The sequence below is a fragment of the Calidris pugnax genome, unplaced genomic scaffold (genome assembly GCF_001431845.1).
Source record: "Calidris pugnax isolate Ruff unplaced genomic scaffold, ASM143184v1 scaffold219, whole genome shotgun sequence".
Lineage (NCBI taxonomy): Eukaryota > Metazoa > Chordata > Aves > Charadriiformes > Scolopacidae > Calidris > Calidris pugnax.
The window spans coordinates 12,251,312-12,265,693 of NW_015094507.1; the positions used below are offsets into that span (position 1 = coordinate 12,251,312).

General features: G+C 34.6%; 1 protein-coding gene across 3 annotated transcripts in view; it reads left to right on the forward strand.

Annotated features, from left to right (window-relative positions):
* Positions 1-14,382, forward strand: part of ASCC3 (activating signal cointegrator 1 complex subunit 3) — a 257,319-nt gene that overhangs the window by 121,388 nt on the left and 121,549 nt on the right. The window contains exons 14-15 of one of the 3 annotated variants that reach the window (XM_014964734.1): positions 5,975-6,109; positions 11,067-11,416. In XM_014964734.1, the coding sequence (XP_014820220.1) occupies positions 5,975-6,109; positions 11,067-11,081 (150 nt within the window). In that variant the 3' untranslated portion in view covers positions 11,082-11,416. Of the gene's footprint in view, positions 1-5,974; positions 6,110-10,147; positions 10,329-11,066; positions 11,417-14,382 lie in introns of those variants that run through there. The other 2 variants (XM_014964735.1, XM_014964733.1) reach the window with 2 other exon arrangements.

The following is a 14,382-nucleotide window of genomic DNA, read 5'->3' on the forward strand; positions in this document are numbered from 1 at the left end:
AACTTCTTAAGCTTTAGTACAGGTCAGCTTATAAAACTTCTTATCTCAAATATGTTATTGCTGTTCTTTCAGTTACTAGTTCTGGACAGTGATCTTCAGAAGTTATTGTGGCGTTAGTGAGAAGGGGAAATCACATTTATACACTGTCATCCTATCATTTAGATCTGTTAATCAGGATGTTCTGATTTTGCAATGATTATCAAGAGCTATTTCATTTATATACTTTGCATGGAATATACTTTTCATTCTGTAGATGTTAGGGACTGGAATTTTCAACTGTGTCTCAGCAGTTGGAGAGAAATCACAATGCAAGAAAGAAACAATTTTATTATTCTTTAGAATGAGGTTAGACTGTAGTGAGTTGAACTTAGTCTAGGAGACAGTGTTATTTAATGAGGTGCAAAGGATGATGTTTTCAACATGAACAGGTGCAGTCAGCACTCCTTGGAGAGAAGTCTTGAAACCTCATTAGGAATTGAGTTTTATAAAATACCTGGAGAAGGTTTCGTGCTGACATTAAGGGAGAAAACGGTTGGATAGATTGATCTGTTGATACATATCCCTAATTGTTCATTTTCAGTGGAAGTAATACCTGGGTCAAGAACTGGATACCACATACAAGAACATATTATAAGGATTTAGCTGTGTGAAGCCAAACAATGTCTTCAAGCTAAAATAAAGTAGATATACTTGTCTCTAAACTACGTAATTAATATCAACATTGCATTAAATAAATTCATTCTTTCATCTTAATTTTTTTGAAAGATGTGATGCAAAGTGGTTGGCAAAACCTAGGCCTTCTGTCCTCAGGGGGAGCTGTTAAGTAAAACAGAGATGCTGAACTGAAGCATTTGAGTGACCCACACTCTAATAACAAAACAGAAAGTTTTGAGAGTCTAAAAAAGTCACCCAAAAGGTGAATGCACCATTTTGGAGTTATCATAGGGAATGTTAGTCTGAAAGACACTTTTTCCAGTAGGAAAAGTTAGCACAAGTATCTTTGCTGTCCAAGGCAGAACAAAGGTGTTTCAAGGGATTTCAAGTACCTGATTATAAATTTTCACTAATAATTTTAGACATTTTTGTTACATTTATAAGTGGTGTGGTCTTTTTCTTTCTCCTCTAAGTGAAAATGTAAGTTCTACGAGCGTCTAGTTCCATGTCTCTGATAAGAGGAAAGTTCTGGTAGGCATTTTGAATAGCAGCATGGTTTTCGGTGCTTTGGTGATGCTCTAACACATTTCAGAAGGATTGCAACGCAACCTGGAATATCCAACACTTGGGGAATGCAAGCACTTCCTGTTGTGAATTTTAAACAAAGTCTTTGGTGAAAGGGTTTGATCTGTTTCATACTTACAGAAAATTCTGGGGATGTAACCTAGCGAGAGACATTTGCTTTCTCCTTTCTTGTATATTTTTTATCATTTAAAAGCTTTGGTTTCAGGAGAGCAGCAGCAGACGCTTTCAGCACTAGGGCTATATACACCAGAGCTAGCTTTGAACTGCAGAGTACAGATCTAATTACACAGCTTGTAGCTGTGGAACCACTTCTCTCTATTCTAAATTACTTCTTCTAACTTATTTGCATAATTTAATGCACAGAGATTTTGCCACTGAAATATAATATTCCCTGATGCAGTTAGGACAGGTTAAATTAACCCTCCGAAGACTATATTGCTGTCTCACAACCGTTTTGGTAAATGCTTACTAACTTCAGTGGGGGAAAAACATTCAATAAGGTGTTATATGTCAGTTTTTTAGCTAGGGCTGGTTCTTTACAAATATATTTGATGACGTACAGAAATTACAAGTAAACATTCACCTTCAGATTGGGCACCTCTAATCAGCTAATAAAGCTGTCTATTTTTTTTAATGAGACTTGTTGTCTCTCTCCCTCTCACTGAGAAGTTCTTTTTATTGTCAGCAATTTGTGCAATTGTTTAAATTTAAAATTTTGATCAGGTGTTGATATGTGATGATGGAATACCTAGAAGTCAATGAATTCAAGTCTGCATTATTAGTTTAAAAACAATGGGAGATAAATTTCATCAAGAAAACATGCTACACATCTGAAAACTGGCTATCTTTCTATAAGAACTGTAGAAGAACTTCTGGGTAGAGGACAGTTATACAATGCTTATTTCTTAGTTATTGTTTGCATAGTAAGGTCTTATGTCTTTCTGACTGACTGATTGCTGTGATGTCAGACATTGTCATACAATGCTTCTGTAAGAAGAAGCAGCAGTAGCCGTAAGCGTTAAGAGACTATCAGTTGGGTTCTTTGACCGGTGAATATTCTGAGAGTTTTTATGCCTTGGGCCATTATTTCTTTTAGTTCATTTAGTGCAAGAGATTTAGTATGTTTAAAAAGTAGTTCTGTGTCAGAACACATCTTCATTCCAGAAGATAAAAATTGTGTGATGGATACAATAGAGAACAGTATAAAAAGAAGATATGATCTGTTATGTAGGAGAAAGAAACACTTCACTGAAAACTTAGATTTTTGTCTGCCTCTGACCGTTTGTTCTGATGTTACAGAAGCTGAAGCTGCTGAAATAAAAATCTTCAGAAGTACCTACTAATCAGGGCTTCTGAATTTTGAGAATTATGACCTAGGAAGCTCTGATCTGATGATTAGGAGTATTGGGTGCTCATGGCTTCAACGGAGTTAATAGGAGTTTTACTTTGAGTTTGTGAAGTTATATATAGTGAGCAGTATGATCTCACATCTGAAGTTTTACACTCAGTGAATACACTTAACCTTACTTTCGCTTGCAAGATGGGAATATGAGGAAACAATGTTATATACATTTTTCCTTGGTGTTATGTAATCCTGACTTCTTGTAATGATTCACCTCACAGCAAATCCCATTATGGAACTGCTAATTCTTGAGAGTAGGGTTTGATCAGAGTATGCTAGATAAACCAAGGTAAAAACTAAATATTGATTCATTAATTGAGCATTGTTTGTATCACATACAAAACGTGGCAGGTAAGGTTTTGATGTAAGAAAAAAGATTAAATACAGACTCTTGTTTGTTGAAGACTGGCTTCCCAATTTAGCACCATCCTATTTGCTACGTATTTTGCATGGAAGCCCAGCCAGCTCATTTGGGTCAGGGTTGGCTGGTGGTTTGTTTTTTTTTCAGTTGTCTTCAATTCCCTGGACTGTATAATTTTATTTCTGCCAAGAATTCAATTTTTCTAGGAAATTTCAACTTATTTTATTTTATGGTATTATTTCTCAAGGCATTTTGGTCTTCTCTAGTACCCTTCATAGCTGTGCTTTCAATATATGCATTTCTTGAGCTCTTATGCATCTTATGTAGCATCTCAAGTAGGTGACTGCAGGTGTGCCCAGCTCTATACAACTATTACATTGGTAAATCTTCCATACTGCTACATAATATTTATGTAGTTTTTTAGATTAATCCTCAAGTCTGTTATCATTTCAAGTAAAATCAAGGGACTAGACTTTGAAAAAGCGTTCAGATTCTTTTCTACTGAAACATACTGATTATTCAGTGTGTTTTAAAGTATGTTATTTGAAAGAAAAGTATTGCAGAAGTAATGCCATATGGTCATTTTAGAAATGTTCAGTGGCCTAGATTCAGTTACACAATATACTTACATTTATATGTTTGTGTAATATTTTACAGCAAAGTGTCAGCTATTAGATATTATTTCCCTACAGAAGTTCATATTAAGTTGAGTTTCTAATATTTTGGTATAACTAGTGAAAGTTACGTATAAATGTTACTGCCTCATCCGCTATTAGCAGAGTTTCATCCCAGGAAAGAGAATGAGTCACATCTGCTTTCACGGTGAGGTAGAATTAAGGGCAGGGAAGAAACCTGAAAAATAACAACAATTTTTTTTATAAGTCTTCCAAATACTATTTCCTTATCTTTTTGGTGTTGCTTATCGTTGTCCTAGCAGTGCCAGGACATCAAAGTGACAGTTGACTTCAGAGTGTCGGTTCCTAAAGTCTCTGCCTGATTATGACTGGAACGAAGAGGGATTTTCCTCACACTTACATTTTCAGGAATGGGCTTTATACAAGCATTGCAGTTGCTGTTCATTTACATAACGATTTAAAGGAAGATTCTTCAATTAAGGGCCTGTTTTCTATTATTATCTTTTCTATGGTCTACTTTGTGTAACTGTAGTGACTTATAATTTTGCCTGTTCTCATTTCCCAGTAAAACTTTTTAACCCCCTTTTTTAATAATAGATGTAGGCCACTAAAGTGTTACACCTACTTTATTTTTTTCTGTACCTTGTTTAAAGAAGCCATAAATAATTATACCTTCGTTAATTAAGAGGTTTATTGGTTATAGATGCACACTTGTGTGCAAATTTGCTTGCTGGTTTTTTGACTGTTTTTATTAGTATACCTTTTAAAAAGTATTCCTGCTTGCAGCTGCTGTTTTAGTTTTGTCTTTTTAGCCATGTAACTCCCACCCACTTCAGAAAATTCAGTCAGACCACACTTCATTTGGTCTTTGATTAGGAATTTTAAAAAGGTCAGGAGAAACCAGTAAGATATTTATCAATATTATGTCAAAGCATGTGGAAATATATTAGTCTAATATGTTTGAACTTAATTAATATTAATGCTATGTAAACACTATGCTCAAAGTTGCTATTTTAGATGTAAGGTATACAAATTTCAAAATTTGATTTCAAAATTAATGCAAGACTGAAAGAAAGTAAAATCTAATAGATTAAATTACAATGTAAAAGCAATCAACAAACTTATTTTGTGGTTAAATCATAAAACTCCTTTGTGCAGATGTGACTTTTTTTCTTTTTTTTTTCTTCCTTTTAAATGGACTTGCAAAACAGTGTTTGGCATTTACTCAAGAGCCAGACACTCAAACTTTTCCATCTGTGAGTTTTAAGAACACAGAAATTGTCACACTTGTTTAAAGTGCAGATTTACCTGACCAAGTATGTGGGTCAATTTAAGCAAACCCTCGGCAATACAAAATGCTTAGGGGGACAATATAGAGCGTTTTCTGTAGTGTATCTTTCCTAACAGACATTCAGAACTGTTATTAAACTGGAATTAAGTGGTATTTAATCACTTTTCCCTTTCTACACCAATTGGAGGGGTTTAATCTTAAGTGTGCCTTGCAGTGAATCTTAATTTAATATCAGCTTTAATTGCTTCATATACATATATCTAAAGGAATAAATATTAACATCTCATTTCTCTCTCTTAGTTCAGATACCATATGTGATGGTAATAAGCATAATCAAGTGACAGTGGGGTTGGTTGGTTGGATGATACCCAACTGTATTTCCAAACCCTACTGCAGACATGGGTACAAATAATTTTTGATTAGTGCTCGACTCTTAGTTGATATTTTCAGTGAAATGTCTACAGTGTTTCTAAGGTGTCTTACAGAGTGATAGGATGCAGTTTAAAACCCATAATCATATCTGTTAGTTTAAAATTTGTATCTCCATATGTGTTTTGCATTTGTTGGTACTTAATTTTATTCTCTTTGATTGTTCAGTGGTTTGCGACTGCAATATCCTCCTGGGGTTCTTTATAGTCAGTTTTTGTTTCAGCTGTCTCACATAGTGAAGTCGTACCATCAGGACACTTATCACCTCACTATTTGCTTTCCAGATCATTTAGGATGTGTGAAATAACACAAATCTTTACATCAATGGTAATCTCCTTGCTTTGTGAAAATGAAATATTTATTGCCAACAGTCATTCCCTATCTTTTTAAAGACTAAAGAATTAAATAGGACAACCTTCTCAAAAGCTCTTCAAAAACATTAAATACAATATAGGCAGGATCACCTTTAATTTTCCTAAAGCAACATTCATTTTTATCAGTATGTGATGTAATGACTTTTTTTGTTCCTATGAGGAATTTTTGGTAATTAAAGCCTTTTCATTATTTGATTAAGACTTTTGCTATTTCTCATCAGCTCTGTTTCTTTCTGTCTTAAGGTGATGGTTTTTGTTCACGCTAGAAATGCCACGGTACGAACTGCTATGGGTCTCCGAGAAAAAGCAAAAAACAATGGTCATATTTGTCACTTTTTATCACCCCAAGGATCGGATTATGGACAAGCTGAAAAACAGGTAAGTGAATATTTATATTAGTAGTCTTCACAGTCCTGGAATCGATATTTTTACAAGACAGTTCAAGATGGGAATAGATGAAGTGGTTTTGAACTTCTGGGAAGATATGTTTTGCTCCAAAGGGACATGTGGAATTGCTGCATTGGATAGAGGAAAGGAAAGAGTAAATGGAAGGACGAGAAAATGGTGCTGTTACTTTTAGTTTTTTAAACAAAAGCCGATAATAAATTGTGGTTTATGCAACTTGTACTACCAGGAGGTTCATAGGCTGCAGTTAGAGATAGCTTTTGAATCCAACCAGGCCCCTAGTTGTCTTGCTGCTCAAGCAGAGAAGGACTGCAGGTAACTGTTGCCATGACTGGCAAGTGTGATTGCAGTAATTCAGTATTAGGAGGAATGCTGTGATGATAAACAGCAAGAGTTAAGACAAGAGTCTTTAGAACAGCAGTCTTTGGCTTGTTCAAGGAATTGCATGGTGGAATCCCCTGGGAAGTTTCTATGAAGTAAAAAAGCATCTCTGCTTTTACAGTGGACAAATAACTTAAATAGGGAGGAGTTTATTTTCAATTTAAGCAGTGATGACTTAACATCATGATACAGGAAGTGGAAAAGAAATTGGGAAAGAGAGAGGTAATGAAAATGAATGTTTAAGTTGTAAGCTTAGCTTTAAATGCTATTAATACAAAATATGAATAAAATATTGTCACTATATTTGTTCATGTGAGATGTACTGGTTATTCTAAACGAATTCCCAAGGGAATTTGAACTCTTAGGTCAGGAAACTACAAAAGAACTTGAATCATGAAAGTGCAATGTGAGCAATTATGGAATCTTTCCCAATAGAATTTGAAATGTTCTTAAGAATTAGTACCTAGGAAGAGTAAAAAGATGAGGCCAATGCAATTAGAAATGAAACTGGTGATGATTTTCTTGGAAAGCAAGACCAAGAAGTATGACTCTTATTAACAGTTTCAGAATCAGAGACTGATAAGAAGGAAGAGGTGTGAAGACTGTAGCAATTAATGAGAGAGAATTGTGTTCTCCAGAAGAGTTCACATAATGTTCTTGTGGCTGCCCTGAGTCTTACAATGGCTCTTTAGAGCCGGTATAATTCATTGCATTCTTCCAGTGATCAGCACATGTGATATACACATTTTATATCAATGCAAATTCACATTGTTTTATTTCTTATGCATGTGAATATGACCTAGATCTTGGAGGAAAATGTTATTGTTATTATTATTATACAAATTATATGCTCCAGTGTACATAAGGGCTTCTTCATTGACCCACATGAATAAATTAGCAATGAGAATAAAAATAGAGTGAAGGCCTAGTCATACTAAAGCCTGTGGCAAAACATCACCAGTCACTTTTCCCAGCATACTTCTGTTTGTTCTCTTTAGGATGCATTCACCAAACACAGTTAACTTATTTTACTTTTACTTACCAGAAAAACTAGATATTTTGTTGCTTCTGTCTCTGCTACCTGATAAATATCTACAAAAGGAGTTTTTAAGATATAAAGGAAATCTAATACTTGTTCTCTATTCATGGGAAACGTGTTGCTGTTTAAAATAAAAATGCACATTGTGTATTGAAATGATTATGTTATAGCATATATTTTGAAGCGTATTTTAATTTATATACAGTTATCACAATAAGGATACTAATCAAATAAGATATATAGTCTGCCAAGGCAGCAACTCTGCATAAACAATCATCAATAATCATAAAATGAGTAATATGCTAGCAACATTTTGCTGAGCAATTAAGACTAACATATTAAGACTTATGAGCACACCAAAGATTTCAGTGATTACAGCGTGTAGGGACTTGTTATTAAAACTATTACTGTTCAGTCTAAATTTTCTTTTTCTTTCTTAGCAGTAAATATTTCTAACAGGAGTCACTATAACAGCAGTAATCATAGAACCATAGAATGGTTTAGGTTGGAAGGGTCCTTAAAGATCATCTAGTTCCAAGTCCCCTGCCACAGGCAGGGATGCCTCCCACCAGACCAGGTTGCTCAAAGCCCCATCCAGCCTGGCTTTGAACACTTCCTGGGATCCACATCTTCTCTGGGCAACTTGTTCCAGTGTCTCACCACCCTCACAGTGAAAAATTTCTTCCTGATATCTAATCTAAATCTACCCTCTTCCAGTTTGAAACTATTACCCCTCGTCCTATCACTAGATGCCCTTGTAGAAAGTCCCTCTGCAGCTTTCCTGTAGGACCCCTGCAGATACTGGAAGTCTGCTGTAAGGTCTCCCTGGAGCATTCTCTCCTCCAGGCTGAACAACCCCAACTCCCTCAGCCTGTCCTCATAGGAGAGGTGCTCACTCCAGCCCTCTGAGCATCTTCATGGCCCTCCTCTGGACCTGCTTCTACAGGACCATGTCCTTATTGTGCTGTAATGTATGTGCATCTTACCAAAGAGTTTTATAGTCATGTGTTTTCTAAAATTTCTAAAGATTTCAAAGTAACAGATAAAGACACAAGCTCGATATAAAGAGATTTTTTTGCACTATAACTTTCTGCTTCCCCTCCAATAAACTCATCCTGGAATTAAACACCTGAGGCTGGAATTGCACTATCTGAGGCATGTGCAATACACATCTATGTTTAGGTAACCTGAAAGCGTAGGAATTTTGTCCTTCACTGGTAATTCTAACACTGGAGAGATTTACTGGCTAAAGTAAGAACTTCAGTACCGTATGGGTCTACAGATAGAGCCTACATATGTAGGCATAACTGACTGTCACCAGGAATTATAACTGTTCAGTTTTCTACCATCAAAATTGTCAGAAAAAAAACATTGTTATTGTAGACAAGTGTGGTTCTGAACTGAACGAGTCAGAGTTGTAGAAACAGCAGAGAGACACACAAATGGATTCGTAGTTTTTGTGGACAAGAAGGACCAACAGTTGTGAAATGTTTCTAATGTGATGTAAAGAACTGAGCGAGGCCTGAATTTCTGGTTGGGCTCCAGCAATGATTTCTAACATGTTTATAGCCTTGATATGTGTCATTTTTTATGTCTAAATTGGCCTGCCTACTGCTCTAGACATAGGATCTCATCTCTTCACTAAATTAATTTTTTTCACTGTGAAAATTTTTATTCATTTAAATAATAACAAATTGTTATTAAGGATAGGTCATGCTACTCAGTAAGTCTCCTAATGCGAAATTTATGGTTGCCACAAGAATATACTGGGAAGAGCATTGATACATACTCTTCCTTAGGCGTTTGCTGTTCAGAGAGACTGCTGCTCCAGACAGACTTTGTCTGAGCTGGCGCAGTGGTTATTATGCCTTATACTATAAATCAGATACATCTTATGCAATAAATTGAGTATTAACATGATAAAGCACATGACTTGCAAGAGCTTTTCAGGGTTCTTTCTAAAATCCATCCTCAAATCATGACCTAGGTTCTTCGTTCCCAAATGTCTCAAACCCCAGTCTATAGGTGAGCCAAATGGCACCATGGAACTGACCTGTCCTTGCAAGCATTTACCTTTCCTTCAGAGTCCTTCTGCTTTCCGAACTGTACCTTTAATCAGTATGATCGCATTTTAAATTTATGTTCAGCAGCACAAATATGAACTATCCAAGGGTCAAATTTGATCTCTGAAGAACCTCATTAGACATTCTGTCAAGTCAAAGTTTCTGTATACAATTAATTTCTTAGATCATCATTGCCTAATTTTAATCTCCTTAATAAGTGAAATTCATTTTATATAGTGCTAAATTCCCAGTGCCAGACCATATAAATGAAATTTCTGACAGAAGTCTAACTGCATTATATCAATGCTGTGTGATGCAGAGTGATTAATTTAAGCTTCATAATGATAATATCATGTTTGTCTGACAAGACCTATCTTGCATAAAGGGATGTTTATTGGCACAGTTCCCAAAATATCAGACTGCAGGCCAGTCAGTCTTGCCATTTCATTTGATGCGAAATTTAGCAATACCTGGTAGAGAATAATCTTAATAATGTAATATAATCCTTATTTTGTATTCCATGTACAGTGTTCACTGTAATGGATGAAGAAGATGTTTAGAAACATCTGAAATCCCATCTATGACTTACAAGAATAAGTAATGCCCAAATCACACATGTTCTAGTCTAGACACAGCAAGTGTAAGTGAAGGCGACTTGAACACGCAGGAGGAACTGAAAAATAGAGTAGTTAAAAGCATTGGATTCTTTGCTGGCCTTTAAAATTTGAAAGCAATTTTACTAATTCTCTTAATTATCTGTCAAATGTTTTTAAATTATTAGAAATTAATTTTTAGAGAACACTCATCAAATATTTGATGTGTAATCATTTGTTTGACATTTAATTATTTCCGAGCAAATCCTCATTTTATTTTTGTTTTACTAATAACATATCTAATATTTGATATGCCATTAAAAAAACTATAAAAATAAAATGAGGATATGTATTCAAATACATTAGGCTATATTAAATGTCAAACATATATTGAAGTTCCTTATTTGTTTTATAATTACTATATTTTTTTACATTTGGAAAATATTTGCTAATTATCTCTCAGAGAGTGAAATGAAGCTCTTTATATTTCTTTCATGGGATATTTTATTCAGGTGTCCTACTTAAAGGTCAGAGACAAAATTCATGAGATGGTGTGGTCCTAACAATTGATGGGTTGAAGAAAAATGTGTTATGTATAGAATGATCCTACAGTTTTAATGAATCCTGAGCTGTGGAATTTCATATTAAGAGGGATTCAGATGGACATCTAGGTTTTGGGGAGATGGATTTACAGAGAACTATATTGTGAACAGCATATAAAAGTGTTACGTTCAGGTTTTTTTATCAGTATTCCTATATATTCGAGTTAAGTGTTAACTATTATAAACTGAAGTAAAAGGTTGACAGAAAAAGTAACCACTTTCTTTTTTGTTTTGCTTTTCCTGACCTTTAAGAAGGAAAAACATTAGAAGTTTTATGTAAATTTCTGTTATTATGATAGTTACTTTTTTGTGTCACTGCAGAAATAGTATTTGCACAGCTTTGGATTTGTAGTTCTATTTTCTATTTATAGTTTTGTGTACTCTTGTACATTGTATGCAGTCTACTGGAATTTTCTGGTGTTTTTATTATGAATTAGAAAGTATAAAATACATGGTATAGTTTGAATCATGTTATTGACTATCTTTCTGAAAATCAGTCTCTGATCCAAGGATTTCAGATTTGTCGGCTTGTCTCTCAAGCTCTGATAGTTACAGCACAGAGGGAACAAGTAACAGTCTTCTGCTATCCTGTGTAAAATAAAATGGACTTTTTTTCCCCTAACCTATGGGCTTGATCATATATTCTGTTTTATCTATCATGAGCTTCAACTTGATATGCAACAATGCTTAGTTTTATCCTGTTTATCGCTGGAAAGCTGCCTCATGAATATCTGTTCTACTTGCAGAAGCTGTGCTGTGTTAGTAATGGGACTCCTAGAAGCAAAGTGGGTTAGCAAACCTTTTTCTAGAATGATCTCTGAGTTTGCAAATGCAGCTGACAGGGTGCTGATGTTTTTGTTCAAGGAACTACAAAGAGACGTTTTATGCTTTTGTACACAACTTCTCAGCAATTTCAGAGTTATTCAGGTTAAAATCGGTAATGGATTTCAACACTGTAAATGTAAGATTTAATGCCATTTCGTACTAATCCTCCATGGAAATGCTCTGATAAACTTCAGGATAATGTGTTGCCTATAGCATCCCCTTTCATTGTTGACAGAATTTCCTATTAATACTAAATGCGCTTAGTAAGATCGTTTGAAACTGTTGTCATATTTGTAATATGATTAAGCTTCTCTCCGTAAATGAAGTCTATCGCAGCCTCCTGCAAGGTAGTGCAGGATTTGTGTTCAGTAAATTCAGATCTTAAGGTAAACACATTTTTTTAAAATACCTTCTTTAGTTGTGCTTGTAAATATAGAAACTGAAATTCAAAGTTGTATTGTTTAAAAGAATGCTTTTGATTGTTAATTTGATTTAAATTTATTTTTTTAGTGTCTTCGATTAAAATACATTGAAACGTCTTTCTCTCTGGGATGTGGGAACAATATTGGGCTAAGAGTTTTCTTGATGGCAGGCTCTGACATTACATACTGTGATGAGTAGCTCAAACAAGTTATTTGGTTGATTCTGCAGTTACAGATGTTTGCACAGTCAGTACCAGTGTATGTGTATTTTTTTCCTTTAAAATTGGCATGTGTTGATATTACTGAAAAACTAACTTATTTCAATATAAATAAGTGAATGTATTCAAAGTATAATATATTTAACCGTTTTCCTGTGCATTCTTAGCTATTTCTTACATGAGAATTTGGGATCTTGTCTTTCCTGAAGTTTTAACCTCATTCTGGGCAGCAACTGAGAGAAAAGCCACACAACATTCTTTTTTCCTTTGACTGTAAAAATATCTTTCAGTTAGCTGCTAGAATGTTTTAAAATGTAATTCAAGTCAAAAAGAAAAATATTATTGGGTCTTTTCACAGTAGTTACTAATTGATAGCTTCCCTGGGTAAGATGATTCCAACTTGAAATCTCAGTGTTACATAAAGTATATAGGGATATCAAATATCCATGCTAATAATAAAAGAACATATTTCATAAGAAAACTTCAAAGCCATTTGGGAGGGAAAACAAAACCAAGTAAAACCCGGTATGATTGTTTTCATATTCACAGGTTTGATAACAGGACTACATTGTTTCCAGTTCAGCAACACCGCCTTCTACCCACTTTTGATTTTTTCCAGGGCTTGCTTTCACCCTGTGTAATCAAGTTCAGTTATATATTAAAAATATGTACGATTTCTTGAGAGGATAAAGCTCCATTTTCTTTAGGTTTTCTTCTGTCATTTGACAGGTTCAAAGGCTGGCAGTATCTGGTCACTGTGACCACTCTAGCAAGAAGAAATTATAAGATAATACTAAAGTGCTTTCTGCCCTCACCCCTCTTCAACCCCCCTTCAAAGAGCTTGGTTTGCTCAGCGGTTTTCAACTGCTTTCAATTCCCAGGGATTGTTCCAGGCAAGAAATTAAAAAAGAAATGCTTAATTTACTAATGACCCCCAGGTCTTGCATTTCTTTTCCAAGATACGCCAGTATCTTGGCTGCAATGTGTAATCTTGTGCAATATGTTCATAGTGAGACTGCAGACAATAATCATATTTTTCAGGCACCTTTTCTTTACAGGATACACCAAACCATACTGACAAATGGTTCTGGTTACATGCAATTTAAGTAGCTTAGTATGGAAACCATATGCTGACTAGAAAATAGTATTTAAAATATTCTACTTAGGAATTCATTTGTCAGGAAATATTGTAGCTACAGTAGTTATTAGTAGTGAAGAGGAATGATTGAAAATTTAATAACAATTTCTGATTTTTCTGCATTGTGTGCTGACAGTGAATGCTGCTTGTTGATCAGTTGTGCATTGTATTTCATGGTAATTACATCGCTCTCAAGCAGACTTGATACTGTCCAGTGATTGACATTATGTTATAAACTATATTTGATTTCTTTTACGGGAACTAAACAGTAAATTTTCTGAGGTCCAGTAATTGTATTGGCTTTTAGTTTTTTTCTCTGGCATCACAGTTGACTTATAAAGGATCATTGCAAAAGTCTCAAAGTACTGTTCTTAGAGGTTGTAAATGAAGGAGATAATGGTGGGGTTTTTTTACCGTTGGTCATTGCTTTAAAGATGCAGGCCATCACAGAACACCCTTTGTAGTTGCCTTTCCCAAAATAAAATTCGGAACAAAACCTGCAGTTATCCTTTAGAATAAATCTATGTGCTTTCTTCTAGGGTTGCTTGATGTTTTTCCTTCAGAATATCACTGACAATGTTTCTTTTGCTCCCTGAGGATTCATGCGAATTATTTTATCTATTTATAAAGTAAAACAATAAATGTATAGGGTATTTTTAGACTGTGATTTTTTAAATTGAAGCTCTCATAATTGAAAGCTGTCGTAATTGAAAAATGCCTGTTCATAAACACCTAATTTATAGAAAACATCACTCCAATATGAGTAACTATCTCACACTGTCTCCTTAAAAACATGCTTAGAATAAGTACAACTAAATAAATTCACCTGTTGCATAAAATGTTCACTTACCTATTGATAGATTTCCTCCTGTTGAACCCAGACTCTGGCAAACATTAGATATTTTTTCCTGAGGTAGATTTAGATGATTGATTCAGTTTTTCATTTAGAAAACATTTTCTTAACA